This window comes from Mauremys mutica, chromosome 3, assembly GCF_020497125.1.
Source record: "Mauremys mutica isolate MM-2020 ecotype Southern chromosome 3, ASM2049712v1, whole genome shotgun sequence".
In the NCBI taxonomy this organism is placed as follows: Eukaryota; Metazoa; Chordata; order Testudines; family Geoemydidae; genus Mauremys; species Mauremys mutica.
In genome coordinates this window covers 66,052,221-66,075,227 of record NC_059074.1, presented here as the reverse complement: position 1 = coordinate 66,075,227, position 23,007 = coordinate 66,052,221, and the positions used below count along the sequence as shown (strand labels likewise).

The following is a 23,007-nucleotide window of genomic DNA, read 5'->3' as shown; positions in this document are numbered from 1 at the left end:
GAAGTGGGGAGAAGTTGTGTCTGAGCAATGATGACTCAGGCATGTCAGATACAAGTAGGTCTTTAGGGTATCTGAATTCCTGGGGAGGAGGAAGGTGCATCATCAGCACCAGTGCATGACTCGGTGCCGAGGGAGAAATACATTCGCCTGAGCAGCCAACAGGTGGAGCTGAAGTCTTGCTCAGTGCAAAGGACTTGCTTGATGCGGAGGACTTGTTCAATGCCGATGGCTTCGTGGGTGCCGAAAAAGATGTCGGTGCCAGCAGTTTTGTCAGTGCCGTAGCTCCCAAAGTTGGTTTGTCTCAGTCTCCAGAGCCAAGAAATGGTGCAGAGGGCTGTAAATCTGCCCAATTAGGGTCTTTAGACCATTGTTTCACACTCAGAGAGTGAGGAGGGAGCCTGTTTCTTCTCATCAGAGTGAAAAGAGATGACTTTCTCTAAGAGAGGGACATGGGGAATGAGGATCTGGGGAGGACATCCACAGAGCGTGAAAGCCACACAGGGGGAGAGTCCTGGCCAGGTCCACTGATTTCTCCATGAGAAGAAGTCATAACCAAATGTTTTGGTCTTTTCTGGCCCTGGCTGTCAAGTCGTGGCAGTGGGAAAACTTTTGTGAATACACTGCAGCTGACTGTCTGCTACCGGGAAGGTGACCCAGCAAGAGATGCACCTCAAACTCAGGAGTTCTGGGCATAAGGGTGAGGGGAAAGGCTTCCTGGTCGGGAATGGCAGGAAATGGGGAAAGAAAACCCTAAACTATGAAGTAACAATTAAGGCAAAATGAAAAAACAAACAAACAAAAAAACTTTTTTTGTAAATAGAGGAAAGAAGAAGAAAGTATGAAACTACACTAAAAACTAACAGGTAAGGCACTATCAAAGGAGGCAAAGGGAGAAGCAGGCTCTGCTGTGGATTCTGTTCCAGACCAAAGGTGGTAGAGAAGCAACTGGGAGGTGGTCAGACTGCACAGTGCTGTATATACGTCCTGCTCACAGCAATAAGAGGGAGGTGCGCATGTGTGTTCCAACAGGCACTACTGATGAAGATCTCCAATCCCAGGCACAGGGCGTGCTGCCGCACCTACAATGGAGTACCCATATGGACATCACTCAAAGAACCACCATTGATAACTACTTTCTGAATACGGTTTTCCAACCAATTGTTCATCTACCTTATAATAAGTTCATCTAGGCTAGTTTGTTTACGAGGTCATGTGAGCCAGTATAAAAAGCCTTACACTAAAGAAAAGAAATATATCACATTTTCTACTTCCCCCTATCCACAAGGCTTGTTACTTAAAGATGGATATTATGCTGGTTTGACATTTTTTCTTGACAAAGCCATGTGGACTGTTACTTATTACCTTATTACCAAACAGGTGCTAAACAAACCGATTGCTTGATTACCTGCTCCATTATCTTTCCACATGCTGAAGTTAAGCTGACTGGTCTATAATACCCTGGGTTGTCCTTGTTCCCCTTTTTATAGATAGGCATTTAAAATGAATATACATACAAGTAAATAGCCACTAGCAAAAAAATCAGACAAGTGCAAACAAGAGTCTCAAATCCCAATTCCCACTACAGTTAAATCAACAAAATAAATATTACCGTATATAGAAAGACCCTGAAAGCATAACAGAAGCTAGCTTAAAAATTCAAACAAGTAAATGTTACAGAAACAAACCAAAAGCAAGAAAATTCTTACATATTTATGTGGAAATGTAAGTCAGAATTTATATGGCACTAGAACAATTCTCCCATTAAACCCAAAGCAATTTTTAATAAAGAAAATGTCTCTTCACTACATGATGTAATCAACAGGAAACAAACAGCAAGACAATAAATAGTTGGAAAAAATGAGACAGCATAAATGGAAACTCCACTACCAATGTTTATAGACCACTACCTACCTGAGTAACCTTGCATCCAAAAACAGGATCTCTCATTCAAGTTATATGATAGTATGGAAACATTTGAAGCAATATGGTCTCTTGCACTGGAACACACCAGCAATGCTGTCAAAATACATATGGCCAATCTTGAATAAAATCTAATATGAAATATAATATTTCAAGACAGCATGACTGTTTCCCCATCCGTCCATAGACTTTTTTTTTATCCCTACAGTTATATCTGAAAAGAAACTTACATTGTTTTAAATCTGAAGTAAGTAATTTTTCAAAAAGAGAAGAGAGTATAATCAAAGGGAGCAGAGATTTGGGGGAGAGGGATGCTGAAGGGAACCAGCTGAGGATCCCTAAACCTTTCCCTCTTGGCTCCACTGCAAGTTAAAGATGCACAAGGGCCATGCCCACTCCCCTCACAGACATTTCCCCCACCACTTATACGTGGGAAGAGGAAAATGGTTGTATGCCGCAAAGTGGTCTTGCAGACCAGACAACCCACCTCATAGTGCATAACTTTGTGCATAACTAAGCATATGGGTACATTTTTGCAGAATTAGGGGTTAAGCCTCTTGGCTCCATGTTTCTGATCAAAGAAGCTCTCTCTTTACCTAAAGATTTCTATTAGTACATAAGGGGGTTTTTTTTATAGCCCCATTAAATCAAAAGATGCATTATTAAAATAACTGGCTACATCAAATAGTATCTCATATTCAGAGATTCTCTTTTACTACACTTCTGATCAAGGATTTCTGTAGGCCGTCCACAATTAGGAATAATCTGCCTTGAATAAACTTTAACTTCATTTATCAGATCTTCTTATCAAAGAACTACTGAACCTCTTACACAAAGTTTGCTCATTACTGTCTATATACTTGATCACTAATTAATTTGAAAGTCCAGATCAGTGGTTCCCAAACTTGTTCTGCCGCTTGTGCAGGGTAAACCCCTGGCGGGCCGGGCCCATTTGTTTACCTGCCGCATCCGCAGGTTCGGCTGATCGCGATTCCCGATGGCCGCGGTTCACTGCTCTGGGACAATGGGAGCTGCTGGAAGCCGCAAAACCTGAGGACACGGCAGGTATACAAACTGGCCCAGCCCGCAAGGGGTTTTCCCCGCACAAGTGGCAGAACAAGTTTGGAACCATTGGTCTAGATTATTCAGATGTGTACAAACAATAATTCTCTAGGAAATTTATTTCTCTGAGAAAAATGGTTTTGCCTACCCACAGATAATTTTACACTCAAAGACAGGGAGATTACCCTTCAGAAGAGTGAACAGAATTCCTTACACTGTAAGGAAGTACCAGTTTCCCATATTGTTATTTTAACAATGTCATAGTTTGCTCATTTAGAGGTAGTAGCAAAAGCAGGGCATTTCAGAGTAAGGGACATTACTTACTACCACCAGGTATGTAGATTGAAAGGGCTATTTAGGACTAAGTCAAGGGAAGAAAAACTGAAAAGTTTTTCTTTTAGGGGCTCAAATTTTAGGGTTATGAGAGTCGGGGGCTGGATCTTGAAGGTTTTTCTGCAAACTATAACAGAGGTATTTAGAAGCTTTTATTCTGAGACTCCTAAAATTGTTTTTAATATTATTTTTCCTTTGTTCCAACCCTAGAAATGGGAAACCCACAGACAGCATGCTTCTTCCAAATCAATGCAATTTAAAGCCACAGAACAACAAGAAAACTCCTCACAGAAAAAAAGAAAAATCAATTTTAAAGTGGAGACAGCTCTGATTAACTAAACTACCTGGAACACTTGTGTCAGGGCTAATTCCCCACTCTGGAACTTTGAGTGCAGAAGGTGGGGGCCCGCAAGGATTCAAAAAATTAATACTGGCCACGCCAGGCCCGTATTAAACTCCCAAGGTTACAGCTTCTCTCTGACCTTGGATGGGTAGATGCTGCCACCACCAAAGTGCACAACCCCTTTGAGAACCCAGGAAGGCGCACTTGGGAATTCCTTCCTGTGGGGTACCCTCAAGCCCTTTCACCCCATCTTCAGGGAAGAGATGAAAAAGAGAGGGGAAAAAAGAAATCAGCTGTTGCCACCAGCTAATTAAACAACATGTGCACAAGCCTCTTAAGACACAAAAATCCAATTCAGTTTTTAAAAAAGGTAAATTTTATTACTAAAAAAAGAACAAAAATACATCTAGGAACTTAAGCTATTGCTAGGTTTAAAAAAAACCTACAAGGATTAAGCATCAAGAATAACTTTCTTGAGGTCCAGCTTAAAGGTTACAAGCAAACAAAAACATTTGGGGGTTAGCACAGAGGAATCCACAAGCCATAACGAAATAAAAGGAATAAACCTAATCACGTTTTCCTAGACACTTCCTGATCTATTTACATATCTGGGGTTTTTAAATGAGTAGTTTCTAGGTATGACACTAGAATTTTTTCATACTGGGCCCAAAGTCTTACCGCATAGCTCTGTCCTGTCGACCTCAACAACAGAACAAGAGACAGACAAAAGGGGTTTCAATTTTTAAAAGTTCTAGCCTTCCCATTGGCTCTTTCGGCCAGGTTCCCACTCACTTCCTTTTACCTGTGCATAGCAGTGAGACTTTTTAACCCTTTACAGGTAGAGCAATTAGAGAACAGCTACTAAGAGGTAATAGGTAATAATTGGAGATATACCAATCTCCTAGAACTGGAAGGGACCTTGAAAGATCATGGAGTCCAGCCCACTGCCTTCACTAGCAGGACCAATTTTTGTCCCAGATCCCTAAGTGGCCCCCTCAAGGATTGAACTCACAACCCTGGGTTTAGCAGGCCAATGCTCAAACCACTGAGCTATCCCTCCCCCCTTCATTTATCACAACTTGTGCCTCGTGTTACTTTACATATATCATGCGGGAGTCAAAAACACTTGTGTCTCGGTACATTTGTGGAATATGTCTTCCAAAATTGTTGCAATTGTTCCGATTCAGATTGGGACCTCTGCAACCAGCCTATAGTTATCCCTTCCCCTGGTTTCATTCACAGGGCCATCTGTAAAATGACCATGGCCTGTGAGGATATTTCTTCATTTTTTAACATCCCATTTTATTTTAATAATGTATGGTTCAGAAATATTAAAAATAAAGGTTAACAACTCAGGTTATATTCCAGGTAGTGGATAACTTGGTTAATCGGCGCTATCTCCACTTAAAAAATTGAGACAAGTTTTCTTGCTACAAGCACCATCTCTTACATTTATGAAATCTGATCTCAGGGAGGAACAGTCAACAGATTCTGAAGCTGAACTCACTACCACCAGGAAAATGAGCTTTCACATAAGAAACAAGCTCAGAGGTACTGAGTGCCTCAAATGTAGCTTTCCACTGGCTTAGTCAGACCACATTAATATTCCAGGACACCAGGGCTCTTAATTTTGGGATAGGAAGAATCAAAGTGTAAAGCACCACATGAACGAGGCAAAGAGGCTTCAAAGAGACTAATCTACCTTTGTTTAATTCATGATAACTCAGCATTTTTCTGCCAAATGAAACAAGATGATCTCAAAACAAGTAACTTTTGAATAGGGGCATGCGGAGAGGTCAATATGGGCCAATCAGCACACCACAAAACAGTTGAAGCATTGGCAAGACGGATTTCAAGAAAAAAGGACAATTTGAGTCCCATCCTCAAAACACCAAGTTCCCTGGGCACAGCGTTTATCGGCATGATCTCACTATCCCAAAAGGGATGTATCTGTAGTAACCACAGTTTGAGTTGAAGGCATTCAGAAATCCATTCCTTAGCCGACAGTTACCATTAGACTACCACTACAACCAAGAGGCCCAGAGGTCGTCCATCACCCAAATGCAATGTTCCCTGCACTGTTTATTTTACTCGGATGTCAGTGTCCACCTAGGTATTCTCAAGTGGCTATGAAGCAGAGGTATTATGATGAGATCCAACACTGGCAGAATGGTCCAAGCTGCCACGTGCTGGCTCTCCCATGTCCTTTCTGCAGATAAGGAAGGTCTTGGATTCTGCCCTGGGACAGGAAGCCTTTCAGTTGAGCTCTGTCTAACAAAGCTTCTACATACTCTACTCCTGGGGGAATCCTACGTGACTGCGCGCCTACAGAAAATACCTGCACTTCCCTGAAGAAAATGGCAGGGAAGCAAAGGAAAGCTGCACGGGGGTGGGGCGGAGGTGAACGACGATAGGTGCAATTTTGGGGGAGGGATTGCCCCCCCGAAACAGAGGCCCGGGGCTACATGCCACTGCCCTTGCCCCCTCGTTTCTGCAAGTGCAAAGTTGCCCAGCTGAAGGAGGCTGCGCCTCAGCTCTGCTGACTCCTGGGTCCTAGAGTGCCAGTCGTGATCCCCTTCTGTGTGCTGGGAGCTTTCCTGTTTTCTGTGCAATAGTGAGTGCCTGTGGTGGGGATGGGTAAGGGGGATGGAATAGGTCAGGGGAAGGAGAATGTGGGAGTGAGGGATGGGACATGTGGCAGTGGGATGAAATGAGGAAGAAAAGGGGATAGGGGAATCGTGGTGGGAAGCGGGAGCCCAGTATGCAGCATCCCTTCGGCAGTAGCTGGGGCTCCCCTGTTAAGCAAGGCCATCAGACCATCATCCTGACAAGCCCTACCCCCCTACACCTAGACTCCCCCGATAAGCCCCCCCGCAGTCACACACACACCCCTGCTGAGACCCAACCACCTTCATCTGGATCCCCTGCAGAGTCCCATTGCCCCTGCACCCGGAACCTCCCAACGAGCCCTTGTGCATCCAGATCTCCCACTGAGCCACCCGCACCCAGGCTGCTCCATACAGCAACCTCTCCCCACACACCTGGATCCCCCCCACACTAAGCCCCTCCACATTTGGATCCTGCAGGGCTGAGCCAGCCCACCCACACCTGGTGTACCTGGAGCAGAGGGGCAGGGCCCGTGTGTTTCCAGAGCTGTGTCACAGTCGGGTGCAGCCTCACTGCCGAGTCCCAGTACTGGGGGAGGTGGGGGCTTCAGGGTGATCTCCCACCTCAATGCAGCCAGTGGCCTGTGCTCCCACTGCCATGCTAAAGCCACATTTACTGACAAATAAAACTTGGAGAATTTTGCAGCATTTTAAAATATCATGCGCATAATTTTTATTTTTTTGGTGCAGAATTTCCTCAGGAGTAATACTCTCAGCCAGAAAATCTCTTCACATTAGGCTGAAGGCTTGACTATAAAAGGCAAAGGGAGACAACACAGATCTGTCCCCCATTCCTTGGGAATCGTATTTTGGACCAGTTGGTAAAATAGGTTTGGAAGGTCCTTGCCTCAAATGTGGTTGAGATGAGAAACACACTGTCCTGTATAACAAATGAAACTATTTACCTCTGTCTGTGCACTTGATAAATGAATTATGACTGTTGAGTGGCTGTCCCAGTTTACTCCAAGGAATATTATCTTTTTTCTTCAGGACAATCTCCACCTTTCCCACTTTTTCAGCAATGTGTACTTTAAAAAAAAAAATCTGGTGAAATTTTGAAGGAAGTTATTTTATTTAGTTTCATTATAATTAAGTTCAGCAAGGACTAGTATCTAATAACCTCTCGAAATATACAAAATTGTTCTGCTACATTAAAATGTCAAATTTCCTTGACATGCTTCAGTATATTATTAAAAACAATAGCTTAATATGCATGACTAATAAAGCATCTACTGTATATTCAGTAAGTACATTTTGCTCATCTTGTCAAAAAGTTAATGCTCATGATTTCAGAGTTACCAATTACTGATACATAGTACAACTTTTTCTGTAATGCATAAGTGACAAGCAGATTACTTTAAAAAATTGATTAAACCAATCTAATGAAAAATCCTGTATGCAAATATACAACAAAACATATTTCTAATCACTAAGGAACACATTTTAAAGATGCCTCTGGGGACCAGAATAATGCTGACATTCTATCTTAAATATTCCCAAGGCATCTAGATGTATTCACTTTAAAACTTTAGCATCCATTCTGATGATTCAAGAAAGCTGACAGTTCAGGAAGGCAGCTGGCCCTACATGACTCTTAAATAGAACACTTTTAAAAAATGCACAAACACTATGTTCACTCTCCAACTACTTTACTGAATATTGGTCTAACTTTATAGAGAGTTCTTTATTATAAATTATATATGCATGCAGAACAAAGATGGAGGCTCGCTTCCAGCACACCAAGATTTTCCCTGACATAATTATATTTTCTTTTGAACTATTGTTCCTTAGAACTATATTCTTAATGTTGGCATGACATTAGTGCCATACCGAATCCCTTGAAAATGATACATTCATTCCTGTGGCTTCAATACAACAATACTGAAAAAATTTAAGTTTTGTTTGACTGTTCAAAATAGCGTGCTGTGTCAAAACATTATTCATAGGCAAAGGTATCATTTATCTGTTGAATATGTGCTAGCCAGATGGAGAAGGGCAGAACAAAGTAGACAGACTTAAGTTTTCATGTTTTGACATTAATGGGGTAGAGAACAGGGGGAAGAGGAGGAAACACCTTACCAGTAATGTCCTCTTGAACTGCATAACTCAGCTCTAAAATGAAGAAAATGCACATCCTCTTATTTAGATATAATTGGAAATCAAATTGCCTTTTCCTTCTATAGTTATCAGCATCTGTGACACTGACAGACCAGCCAACCAGTGTATGACCCATAACAACTTAAGAGGCATTACAATTGCATCCAGACAATTCACTTGTATGTGAATTTCAAAGAGATGTACTAGACTAGCAATCAGTAACCCATTCATTTATAGTAATAGAAATCCAGTGTAGATGCTAAGTGTATTTGTCTGTGTTTACCAATATCCTGTTAGAAGTTTAACAATGTAACCAAATTAGCTTCTAGATACTAAATCACTTTCATGTCTTAATTGTCTGACATTATGTATGTGAATAGTTCAATTAACTTTAAAATCAAAGATGAGATGGCAAAAAGGTAAGCATTCACTGTAAATTGATATTTGTAAGGTGACAAATATGTCACCATTTACTTAACTCCAGAGTATCATGATATAAATTAACATCTTGTATGGGAAATGTAGTCAGGACATCCGGAACAAAATCAATAAAGCCAGGAACAACTTCAGGAGCTTAAATACAGGCTGGAAATCATCGAAATACAACACCAAAACCAAACTTAAGATTTATCAGAGCTGCGTACTTTCAACACTACTTTATAGTGCAGAATGCTGGGGAATGAGAAAGTACATGTTCCCAACTATCTTCATTCCATACAATCTGCCTCAGAAAAATCCTCCATATCTTTTGGCTCAGAACAATCTCAAACCAAGATCTACTGACACAGTGCAGCCAAGAGGATCTGAGCACTATCATTTCCAGGAGGCGCTGGAGATAGATCGGTCATGTGCTTTGGCTGGAAACTGATTCCATCACCAGAGTATGAATAAGATGGATACCTGAAGGCAAGCAAAAATGAGGCCGTCTGAAAACAACATGGCGAAGAGCTGTGGAAGCCAGGGTGGATACATACAATGATTTTAAAAATCAGATTTTTGAGAGAAAAACCTATCTAAAGATAATTTTAATTAAGATACATTATAGCTCAAAGATATCTCATCATGGACTAGGGATTATAAATTCTAATTCTATAGTACGAGGCAATATATTCATGTAATGTTTAAGAAAAGTTTTGTAAATGAGTTCCAATAGTTCATGGATTAGGGACCCAAGTTTATGGGGGTCTGTATAGATTATTTAGGTTAATCTTTCGATCTACCCAATGGGACTCAGTGCTCAGTCTAGATTCTGAAGATACCATCAGAGATACTTAGTGTTGCAGTTCTCAAACTGTGGATTTGTGTCTCCAGAAATAACATGCTTGTTAACAGCAAAAATGTTTTAAAATAAATAAATAATATACAGGTGTGAGAAATAACAGACCACAACTCTACTGTCTCTCTGCAAATTTGTGTACACAGAGTCAATCCCTTATCTCTCTCTAAAAGTGGAAAGTTTCAAAAAGTTCAATGAATAATAATATAACTGCATTGACTTATTTTGTTTAGGAGAAACCATCCTCAATATACAGGATTCTGAAGATTATCCACCTTCAAGATCACCATCATTTTCTATAGTTTCAGAGTTATCTGCCAATGATAGTGTTTCAGTCACATCATGTGTGACACATACCACAGTATATCTTCTGTAGCAAAAAGAAAAAAAAAATCTCCATCATCCAGAAACAACCATAGATAAGTTTGTGATAAGAACCAGCAGATTACAAAAAGAGGTAATCGATGAAAAAATTGCCTGGTTTGTTTATGCAACAAACACTCCTTTCGGTATGACTGAGAACCCACAGTTCATGAACATGGTTCAGTCATTAAGACCAGGATACAGACCATCCAACAGAGCAGATGTCGCAGGAAAATTACTGTATAAAGTGTATGAAAGAGAAATTGAGCAGTGTGCAAAAGGTCTAGAGCAGGGGTAGGCAACCTATGGCACATAAGTGGCATGCGAGCTGATTTTCAGTGGCACTCACACTGCCTGGGTCCTGGCCACCAGTCTGGGGGGCTCTGCATTTTATTTTAATTTTAAATGAAGTTTCTTAAACATTTTAAAAACCTTATTTACTTTACATGCAACAATAGTTTAGTTAGATAGTATAGACTTATAGAAAGACTTTCTAAAAACATTAAAAGATATTACTAGCACATGAAACTAAATCAGAGTGAATAAATGAAGACTCGGCACACCGCTTCTGAAAGATTGCCGACCCCTGGTCTAGAGGGTGAACTTGTTAACCTGAGTCTTGATGAGTGGAGCAATGTCCACAATGATCCTTTTGTATATGCTTGTGTGACAACAGAAGAAGGGAATGCCTTCCTTACAGAAACAATTGATACATAAGGAAATGCACACACAGTAGAATACTTACAAGAAGTAGCAGTAAAAGCTATAACAAACTGTGAAAAAAATTCAAATGTCTAGTACATAGCTTGGTCACAGACAATGCTGCAAATGTATCCAAGATGAGAAGAAATTTAGGAGAGTGTGAAGAGAGTCCCAAGCTAATAACATACAGCGGCATTGCTCATTTGATGCACCTCCTAGCCAAAGACTTCAGTGTTCCAGAAATAAAGGCTAATGATGTTGAAATTGCAAAATACTTCCGTAACAACCACTTTACAGCAGCTGCTCTAAAAAAAGTGGGAGGAACCAAGCTAACTCCCTCACCAGACGTGCGATGCAACTCAGTAGTGGACTGTTTTGAGCACTACATCAAGAACTGGCCTAATCTAATGACAGTTTGTGAACAAAATTGTGAAAAAAATAGATGGCAGTGTCACAGCCAAAGTTCTCAACATTGAGCTTAAGAGAAATGTTGAACACATGCTGAGTATCCTGAAGCCTATTTCTGTAGCCTTGAACAAAATGTAGGGAAATAGCTGTTTTATTGCTGACGCTGTTGAAATTTGGAAGGAACTGAGTGAGATCTTAAAAAGAGAAATATGCAATGACAGAGTTAAATTACAAGCATTAAACAAACAAAAATGGGACAAGCACTATCTCCAGCTCATTTTCTTGCAAATATTCTCAATACTCGGTACCAGGGTCAAATCTTAACTGCTGAAGAAGAGGAGTTGGCTATGACATGGACATCCAGCAATCATCCCTCCATAGTGCCACCTATAATAAACTTCAGAGCTAAGGGCGAACCATTCAAGAAATATATGTTTGCTGATGATGTTTTAAAGAAAGTCACAACACTGAACTGGTGGAAGTCACTTAAGCACTTGGATTCAGAGACTGTTGAAGTGACAATCTCACTTTTAACAGCAGTAGCTTCTTCTGCTGGTGTAGAAAGAATATGTTCTTCCTTTGGACTAATTTGTTCTAAATTGAGAAATTGTTTGGGACTTGAAAAAGCAGGAAAACTTGTTTCTCTTTTCCAAATTATGAACAAACAGGAAAATGAAGGTGAAGACGACTGAGTTAGCTGCAGAAGCCAATATTTTAAGTTTCTCATGTTGACCTGGCTGACATAGCTGATTTAATTTTTGTTTTTTTTAATATTTAACTATTTTAGTTAAAAACAACTAACAAAAACAACCCTGATTTAAAAAAAACTTGAATGTTTAACTAAATTCAAAAATTCATATGCTTGTTTTGTTAAAATGTTATATGCTTGCTGTTGAAGGAAAAAAAAATCCACAATACATAATGTTGTTGTTTTAGTTAAATAAAACAATTTAAATGTCTTTCTGGTGATGTTCTCCTCCTAATTCAGAATGGCAAGAAAATCCTCAAAATATTAATGATTAACCTGTTGAATTGGAGATAGTTCACCTCCCAATGACTTCATAAATATCTGCTTCAATTACCTGTGGTAAATGAAATAACTGAACAATCATTCATTTTCTCATATAGCTGTAAAACTAATCTGAAAAGTTTTCAAAATAAATCACTGTTTAAAAATGTATAGTGTGTACCTTCTAAAAATGAAACCTACATCTATCTCTGAGTTGTGAAGAATATGTATTAAGGTTATAACAACCAACAAAAATGTACTTTTATGGTAGAAATCCATGATTAAATCGCGTCTTCCTGACTAGTGATTTAAATCAATTTGATTTAAAATCAAATCCACCCCCAGTGGAAGCCGAGCTGAAAAACCTGGAGCACAGCTGGGGAACCATTGAAAGACTTGCCAGAAACAAACAGGAAAGGAGAAGCTTTGTCACTGCCCTAAACGCCAGAGGCGTAATAGGAACATGACGACGATGATGGGAAATGTAGAAGCATAAGATATAAAAATACACAAATGCACTAACTACTAGACTGGAGGAGGGGAGAGAAGGAGTAAAATTAAACTAATGATAGAATTCAATGTTAATGTTTTCCAAAGCAAAACTAAAGCACTTACCAATATGCAAGAGATATGAATAATCCCTCAGAATGCTGTCTACTCTCAGACTACCATCTTGATGGTCAACGATCACCATTTCTGAATTCATGCCCTTATATAGAAAAGGAAATTATTTCAATTTAATTTCAAATACTTTTTGAACATAAGAACAATGCTGAAGAACTCATAGAACGTATCTGGTGACATTCACAGTAAGATTTCATGGTTCTTTTCTTTTGATAAAATGCATTTACCTTTTGTTTAGTATATATGACAACAGTGACCAAATAATCGGTTTGGAACCAATCATAACTGTAAAATATTAAGAAAAAAAAAGGAATTATTCTTGTGAGCAAACAAAAAATACATTTAAATGCCAAGAATTTCCAAACAGACCTTTCTATGAAATAATATACCAAATATATACTGATATAAACTGATTATTTTAAGAAAGGATATTCAACATTAAAAAACAGGAACTCTAGTTATCCATCACTAGTTGGCATACAGTAGTTAGTCATACCATTAGAAAGTATGATTAGGCAAGAATGCGCATAAACTTAGTACTAACTGTATGAATGTGCATACAATTGCACATGACTGGTTTAAAGAAACTGGTTATTGAATATAGACATTTGAGTAAAGTGAGCCGTGCATTCTTTGGATGAATAGAAATCATTTAAGAGGACTCTCTTGGCCATGTGGAATAAATATTACTACTCTCACCCCTATTTTCATTTCTATGGATCCTGTCCCCTTTCTAGGATGGCTATCTCAGTATTAGATATACAGTATTTAAGTTCCAACAAGAATTTGAGTTTAATCTTACATTATCGTACTCATCTTTTAGACTAACAGACAAAAAAGCAAAACCCTGAAATTTACTGCAAATGAGAATGTCTGCAAGTAGACTGGTTCTTTTTGTAGTCTGTCTGAGTTGTCCTCTCTTCCCTATTTACCTCAGTCCCCATACCAAATGATAGGATTCACAACTTATTGCCCAAACCCTGAGGTAGACTAGGAAAAGCAGAAAAATGAAGTGGTTGTGGGAATGGAATCAACCCCAACTGGCAGACAGTGCACATGACATGCAAACAGTCCCCTGAAGTCACTGTTCCTTGGGCTTTTAGCAATTAGATCAATGTAATCAGAGTCCCATTGGCCACTTCATGTATACTCCATTGTATTCTGTTCCCATTCTACACTAGCCTATTGGAGCCAATCTTGAACTCCATCAGTACCGCTACACAGGGAACCTCCACAGCATCATACACTGGTGGGTATAGTTCAAAGTGTATACAGGTCTGTCCCATCTTACGCTGGGGTTACATTCCGCAGTCAGCGCGTAAAGCGAAAATCGCGTATAGTCAAAATTACATTGAGTGTAATGGCGGGCGGAATCGCCTGCACTACAGGACAGTATTTAAATTGTTTTTTCTCTTTTGTTTTTTTCCCCTTGTTTTTGCCGACCGCGTAAAGCTGAAATCGCACATGTTAAATGCGCCTAAGATACGACAGACCTGTACTGCACTTACCCATCGTCCTTTAAAAAAAATTAATATCAGAAAATTCCATACTTTAACAAAATAAATACTGGATACTGTTGAATTTTTCAACATTTGAAGTAAGCAATAGTTATTGCATTACAGAAAAACACAAATAGGGAGGAATCCTAAATTAAGAACTAACTTTCTATTTATGTAGGAGGCAGCATAGGGCAGAGGCTAGTGCAAAGTCACTAAATATACATTTTATTCTCCCACATTTCTACAGACTCATTGTGGGACCTCGAGCAAAACATTTAAGTTAACTGAGCATGAGTTTCCCTATCTGTAAGATGTGAAAATGACACATTCCCACCTACATAAAGCACTTTTAGCTTTATGGATTAGCATGCACTCTGCATTTGCTAACAGTATACACTATTTAACAAAATGTGTACAAAAAGTGTACTATAAAAATATAGATCAGTACCTTGGAGTTAAATCTTTGGAAGAAGTATCCAATACTTTATTTTTAGGAAGCATGCCTACAAAAAAATCCAACAGAATTTATTAACACATTTGCATTGATAGTCACCCATCCAAGAGTGTTAACATCTATTCCTAGTAGGAATGAAATCCAGAAAGTTTTAAAATTAAATGCATGCAATAGCTATAGCCCCTTGATACCTGGTGTTTGCATTTCCATTGGTAATCAGGCAGTCACAGGCTTTTTAGCAATTGCTCACCCTGAGAAATGAGTTCCAAGCCCCTCAAAAACTAACTTCCAATTCACATACTTGAGTTCCATGCTACTGGTACACCATAAAAAACTTTAGTGTATGAGCTTCCCAAGTTACACTGGAATTGGCATGTGTTTGTGCAGTATGCTCTGGGAAACCAGTGGTATGTAATTGTAGCTATATGTATAAGCATGTTCTTAACTGTCTCTTATATTTTACTTCATTTAATTTTCAAAGCATTAGAATGCTAGCCCCAGATAACTTACCCAAACAAGACTTAGACATGTTTGTTTACAGAGTTCCAAAAATAAAATAAGTGACTTTCAGGTATGTAACTTAATGTCATACACTAATTCAGTAAGCCAAGCAGAGACTTCCAGGCACTTTAAATCTTGCTTTACACTAAGCATCTTGCTAGAGATCTTTGTAGTATTCAGTTAGCTGCTTTTATAAACAGCTTTCATTTTAGTGTTTTTTCTACTTTTTAATCACAGTGACCTTGACCAAGTCTGAGAAACTAATAGTGAGAACAATCACTATTCAGTTTGCTTGGAGAGCAACAATACTGATCTCTGACAGAGAGAATAATATTCAGGCAACAGTCTGAAATGAGACCTAAGGTTAAAGTGATTTCAATTCTCCTTCCTAAACACTGATGCTAAAAAGAAGCTGAACTGCATCATTGTCGGCACGGCAAAAAATGAACAGCCTGAAATGTTATGTGGTCCATAACAGCAAGTGGAGGGCATGATTTCTAGTGGAACAGACTAGGCAGAAGGGTAAAAATAGAGTTGGGAAGGAATGGTTATTGCTGTGGATGGCTGGTTATTATCAAAACAAGAGCAAGGATTTTATGCCAACCAAGACCACTCCCCTGAACAACCAATGTGATGTTTTCCCAAAATTAGCTTGATGCATAGCCAGTACTTTCTTACGCACTTTCATGATAAGAACAAAGATTACCTTGAACAGAGCGTGCTCTGATCTATCATGCTTCCCTTCCAGATAGAACTGCCCATTTTTTAATTTCAAAATCAGTTTCAGATGCATTAAACAATAAACCAAGTGAACCAGAGATGGTTATACTTATCCCTGTCTGGTATGCAACTAGGGAATGTATTCATTTTCCCATTTAAACCAAATATCCTCTAACAGGTTCTCTAGTTCAACCAGATATTTTGGGCTTGATGCAGAAGTTGCTGGGTGAAATTAAGTTGTGTATGTCATGCAGGAGATCAAACTACTAGATCATAACGGTCTCTTCTGGCCATACAAACCTATGACTATCTGAGGAGGGAACACCATGTGCAAAATAAATGCAAACCATTATGCATTGCTCCTGAACTGTGTATATATCACAGGTGATACAGCAGCTGCCACAGCACACTGGGGCTAAAAAAGAATATTCCTCCAAAAGAACCACCACCACCCACAAAATCTGAAGCTTGCTCCCCAACTGAGGCCCTCATGGAAACACTGATACCATATTATTAAAAACTCTGTTTCTAACAACCTATAAATTGTGGGAGTGGGGGAAAAAATCAGACTAGTTATTAAAGTTAGAAGCATTTCCTATTTAGTTTAGAAATTATATCGTTGTGAGGATTGTATATACTCCAGCAAACAAGATAACAATTCTGGTGTGATTTGTGGGTTCTGTAACTCCATGCATATGTAACAAAAATGAATTTTTTGAAGATCTAAACAAAAAAAATCTTTACCATGTTAATCTTGACCTTTCTAATTATGTTTATGGAACACAGTTTTTATCCAGAAGAGTTAAATATCTTACAGATGAGATTTATTTGTAAAAATGGAATTTTCCTTGACATTATCCATCCACTTCTATCAAACCCCACTGCACCACAGTTGCTAACAATGACTACTACTTTACTCCACAAGTATGTAATGTAATTGTCTACAATGGGCGTATTCATGATGTAAGCTACTTTTCCACATGTATCAGGGTACTGCAATATACGTAGTGTATTAGTGAAGTTGAACCCCTTAATGCCTTAGTGAAGTCATTTGAGATGTCTGGTATGACTTTAACAAGCAACAATTCACAGTTGGCAGAAGGTAGTGCACAGGCAGAAGAGAATTTGGATCACTATAGCTGTACCCAAACCTGATACTCCAATGAACAAAATGGGACAGGAAGGCTGATGAACTGTTAAGCGGGACATTTTTCACATGATCACTAAAAACTGGGGTTACTCCCTTTTTCCACTTCCAATTTAAAAGTCCCACAGCACTTTCTAACAAGAGTTGTTGATAAACCTTATGTTCCAGCCAACATTCTGTGTCAATAAAACAGGCTCTGAAGGGTGTGAATAAACTAATTACTACAGAATGCATACTGCCTGTTCCATTTGCCTACAGAGTCATTGCCCTACCAAACTCATCACTCTGAACTATTTTGGAATGTTGTAAGGCACTTTATAAGACAATATGCAAATAAGAGATGACAAATGGAAACAGGAGGACAGAGCATCATTAAAGCAGCAAAGCAAGCAAGAGCAGATGAATTCATTTTTGAATCTCAATTTAAGACTGTATTTTTATAGCTGTACTCAGAATTTTAGAACCCAAAAGTAGACTTCTCTAGGGTGAAACATCTTTCAGTGCTAAATTCACAAATCCTACCTAAGATTTTGTGAACTGTAATTCTCAGAGTTGTCCAACAGTCTCTACCGCAACAACACCATAGATTGAAATGTATAATGCAGAGTTCACCAGCTAGCTGTGGTTTTCAAACTTTCTGTACTGGTGATCCCTTTCACATAGCAAGCTCTGAGTGTGACCCTGCTTATAAATTAAAAATGGGGGTGTTAATTGAATGAGGGTTAGGGGATGTCAGCCCCACAGAGCTGACAGCTCACAACTCCCATGTAACCATCTTGTGACCCCCTGAAGGGTCATGACCGCCAAATTGAAAACCCCTGAACTAGATGTTTGCTTCTCTTATTAACTTCTTTGGATATTCCTTAGTTTAAGTTTCAAATTCTTACCATCTGAAAACTTACCATTTAAGAGTTTCTTCTCTTCAGGTAAAGCGCAGCAAGTCTCTGCAAAGACGCAAGAAAGCCAACAATGACCAAAATACTAGACAGCTACTACGGTTAAGACACAGTACTCAAATATGTTTGACTGAAAAAAGCTTTGGTCATGGAAAAGTAAATTAGAGTCAAGAATCAAGTTACGACACAATCTTCAAACAGATTAACCAGAATAACATTTCTCAAAGATCAAGAAATAAAACAGCCAAAATGAAATGATGTTCAGTCCTTTAGCTATTTTATATATTGCATGCAAAACACTATGTTTAGAAGAAAATTAAGGTTTCGCAGTCAATCCCTCAAAAGTTAGAAAATGTCAGAATTATGGTTGCCAGTGTACTAATGAGGCAGAGATCCCGTGGAAAAAAAATGTGTGACAGTGTATTTAAAAACATTATTATAATGCATATACACAAGGCGGCTGAATTATGGTTACACAGGCAATTACAGGGAAAGTCCTGGGATGGAGCATATTTAGCACAGATGAAATCTGCAGAGAATTTCGCTGCCAAACTAACAAGGATCTTCTAAGTATATGTGGAATCAAATTTTTTTTGAGGTTTTAACTTGAACAAATATGCAGTTTTCCCATGGAAAAAGCAAAAGGCACATCCCTGCCATAAGAGTGACTTCCCTGCCCAATTTCAAGTCCTTGATCCAAAGCATGGCGGCACTAGAGCTTCTCAACAACATAGTTGTAAGAATTTTTATCATGTACAAGACAATGTATTTTTTCTCTAATTCTCGAAACTACACAATTTTTGCTGAAACTTTCAAAAATGTAAGCGTGACGCAAACACCTAGCGTTGAAAGTTTTAGCCTAAACTGTTAAAGTTTGACAAACTGAAAACACTATCTTATAATGGGAAGTGTCGGGGAAGTTAAGTATAGGCTGATAGTGCTGCTTATAATAAAGATACGTATTGGATTAAACATTCAAATTTACAGTCCTTATTCTAAATCTTTTTAAGGGTGAAATAAATGATTTCAACATCACAACCTACAAGACAAGCATTTCACTGTTGAGCACAAGTAGAAAAATGTTCTTCTCACTAAAAACATTACTTGAGCTAACCTTAGACAACTGTTTTCCCTATTCATTTACATTTTCACTACATGACATCTACAGAGACACATTAAAAAGGTAATGGCTTTACAAGTGAAGGATACAAAACAAAATGGTCTGGGTAGGTTCTGGTCAAATACCTGCTACATCATGACACAGACAGTCCATCTTTCATAAAAACAGTATATGTAGTCATCTTGGGAAAGTGTGATGTTTAGATTTGGAAAACAAATTTGGTCTGAGAATTCCAGTACTGATTCATAGAATCATAGAATATCAGGGTTGGAAGGGACCTCAGGAGGTCATCTAGTCCAACCCCTTGCTCAAAGCAGGACCAATCCCCAGACATGTCTCCTTCAACCCTGGGTTTAGCAGGCCAATGCTCAAACCACTGAGCTATCCCTCCGACCAAGGATAAGGGTGCTGTTACAGAATGTTAGGCTAATAGTTAAGGAATGTTAGGCTCTGTAAAATTATATAGTAAGATAGTCTCTGTCTTGAAGAGTTCACAATCTAAAGAAAAATAACTGAAAAGGGAGTGGGGAAGGAGATACAACATAAAAAGAGGTAAGGCTGATGACTAGCATGTGTATTTGCTAGTCCCATTTTTAATATATTCAATATTTAATGTATTAAAACTATCCCCAAAGAGCCTCTCTATGTAGCATCATTAATTGGTTTTTCAGAAAAATGTAATACAAACTACTGATCATGACTGTAGCTAACCATCTCAGGTAATAAATTATCTGTTTAAGCCAACTGTGTTAGCTTCTTTGAGAAAATATGTCAGACAGACTGCTCAATTTTAAAACAAGTATACTCCTGTTTGTAACTCATGTTTCTGTTTTTAAGTCTGTCAATTTGTCTTCTAGGATCATTCTCCATTATTGCTCTAAAACACTTCAAATGAACTCAAGATTTTCTGAAGTCTTTTATACTTGATATATTTGTTGTATTATATTATTTCAAATTAGTTCAGCCATTGTCTGAGCATTCACCCTCCACCCTCTGTGACCCATTTCTCACCATCAGAGGAAAATGATCAAAACAGCACACAATGTCATCTGAAGATCTTAGACTAAAGCAAACTTTCTTGGAGGCCACTCTATATTTTCTTCTACAACCACTTCATATACCACACGTATTGCTATGTAGAATCAGGGTACATGCTACAAATAGGTACTACTTCCTTCCTTTTTTTTTTTAATTTAAGACGGAGAGAGAAGTAGTGAAGGGATTTACAAATTCTACAATATACAGTTTAATTTAATAAATTAGTGCTAATGTAGCCATTTCAAGAGCTGGATAAATACTGTAAACATGTTCTGCTATTAGTTCACATTTTAAAACAAGTTAACTCTCCACCCTGTGTTCTTGCTTTCCAGCAATATTTTAGCAAACATGTTTAATGACAGGTTTACCTGTGGAAACAGCAAATTTTAAAGTTTACACTATTCGTGGACAGCAAATTTAATTTCCCTCTCCAAGAGCATTTCTAGTAGAAAGCTGATTCTAAGAGATGTGCTGTCAGGGAACAAAATCAGACCATGTGACCAAGCAGATCAGATTTCAAATAAGTCATGAATTGCTCACAAACAAGCTACACAGCAAGAATTATTCATGACAATTCAGCAAGTAATTTCAGTGAATAACTGCAATCCATTAGCCTCTATTTGTTCATAAGTGTTTAATTTTTATCCCATCTGTGAGTACTCCAACACCCCTTCAGAACTGCGTAATACACACAATAGATGTCTATTTTATCATTGTCTAGAAACCTGGGATAAAACCAGGAGAGATTTTAATATTTGCCCTTTGCTGCCAAGGGCTAGCAGTACTTTCATTACTCATCAAACTGTGATCACAACTGAATTCTAACCAGACTAGAAAAATATCACCAACTTCACAAAGAAAAGGTTTTTGGCAAGACAATTTTCTCAACTGTATATTAACTTTCAGACACTTTAAGGTCTAAGTTATTCTTGCTAACTTATTAATTGACAAGAACAGCAAAATAACCTTTTGCTATGGAAGTCTGCATTAAATGATTGTTTTTCCCGTGAAGGAAATTGCTACTTCTGAAAAGCTTTTATTTTATATTCACTTTTAAAAAAGAAAATATTGTCATATTTCAAATGTCAAACATAGCCTTGACTGAGGGTATTTATCAGAGACCCTAATATTATATGATTATAAACAGCAGTGGATTGTGGAAAGCAGATCTGTTAATGCTACTTATTTGTAGTGATAAAGATTCAGCAAATACACCTTGATCCATTTTAAAGTAAAATACTTAACATTTTATTCTTTCAAATAAATAAATAGACAAGTTACTCATTTTCATACTGGTGACCCACTGCAAAGTGAAGTCCTATGTTGCATATATTGCTAAGAAGGACAAGCTTTCACATGCCATGGTGGAGTAAGCAAGGAGAAAAGCCAAACACAGGAAAGAAATTGCACTGGAGCAAACAGATGAGTGGCCACAGCTGTTTAACACAGCAAACTAGCCTGCCTGTTGATGAACAACATTTGTATATTACTCACTAACTGGCTGAAATTCTTGTCAGTTCCAGCTGCATCCCTCCCACTGCAGGGAAGTTTAGATTGTAATTGATCCAATAGATACCACTGAGGTTGGTTTATTTTTAATTATGCCAATGTACTTCTGAAAAGATTATTAATGTAAGTGGCAGCAACTCATCTGTCAGAGCTTAACTCCATCAGCTTGGAAGTTGGTTTTGTTTTGTTTGGTTCATTCACATATTCCAGAATTTAAGTACAAAATTATACAGTGGAATTAGCTGCATACAACACTGAAACACAGTCTCCTGTTTTCTCCTCTGTAAGTGTAGATATAAAGCACACAGTCAATTAAACAATATGGCCTTAGAGATATAACTTAAGTCAGGTTTAGAAAGGACTAATCACATCCTGATTACAATGCCTGTTAGCATTCCATACTAGGAGACAGACATGAGAAATCATTGCTTAAAGTGTAAATTAAATGCCATTTAAAAACCAAAGTAAAAAAAAAAATCAGTTTTACATATCAATTCTGTCATTGTTTCCATACTACTTTTCTTATATTTACTACTCAAAAACAGTGCCTGCTGTTCAGCAATTTATTTATTTTTTTTGGCAGGGGGAAGGGGCTATTACTAGCCACTTGATCATTACTAGAAGGCAAAAGGAATAAAACAGACTTTGAAGCCTCTGGGAATCCACACCAGCACTTTTTAAGGCAATTTATTTATCTCATCCAGTGATCCAAAGCAGCAATGATCAGTTTTGGATTTCTGTAAGCAAGCATTTTTTAGGCAGAACCAATATGTTTTTCCATATAAAGACCAAAGAAGCCTAAAAGCTTGAATTAACTCCAAAAAGCACAGGGAGGGAAACTCACCACCACCTACGTAGTTAGCTTATTCAAACTGATTAATAAAATACAAAGTATATTTTAGGAAGCGTGAGCCCATAATTGACATCTTGGGCTTTAAACATAATCTAATGGAAATACCACATGAAAAGGAGTTGAGGCTTTACAAACTGCTCTAGGTTATGCAAAGGGAGTACCTCAGCGGAGCTGGCACAGGATGTGGGGAAATTAAAAGTAGCATCTTGTGATAAAAAGAGAAGATGACCTGTCTGAACTGCCTGCTTCCCAGTGACTGAAACTGGAGCTAAACAGAGGGATACTATGTATAGAAGTCTATGTTTACAATATAGCTCCATCAATAGACAGATGGCTTTGGGAAAGTCTGATATGGGTATCTAAATCTTCTCCCTCACTTCAGAGGGCCAACACTCAAACAAACCGAGGGTTTCAGGTGTCCCAAGACTTTCAAATAATCTAATTTCTAATGTATTTGATTTTAAAAT

General features: G+C 38.4%; 1 protein-coding gene across 2 annotated transcripts in view; it reads right to left on the bottom strand.

Moving 5' to 3' along the window:
* Positions 1-23,007, bottom strand: part of LOC123367549 (cytochrome b5 reductase 4) — a 79,108-nt gene that overhangs the window by 40,955 nt on the left and 15,146 nt on the right. Inside the window, exons 5-11 of one of the 2 annotated variants that reach the window (XM_045011863.1) lie at positions 18,027-18,068; positions 14,751-14,805; positions 13,031-13,088; positions 12,795-12,888; positions 8,404-8,436; positions 7,230-7,352; positions 1,912-2,016 (exon numbers count right to left, since the gene is read on the bottom strand). In XM_045011863.1, the coding sequence (XP_044867798.1) occupies positions 1,912-2,016; positions 7,230-7,352; positions 8,404-8,436; positions 12,795-12,888; positions 13,031-13,088; positions 14,751-14,805; positions 18,027-18,068 (510 nt within the window). The remainder of the gene's footprint in view (positions 1-1,911; positions 2,017-7,229; positions 7,353-8,403; positions 8,437-12,794; positions 12,889-13,030; positions 13,089-14,750; positions 14,806-18,026; positions 18,069-23,007) is intronic. The other variant, XM_045011864.1, reaches the window with a different exon arrangement.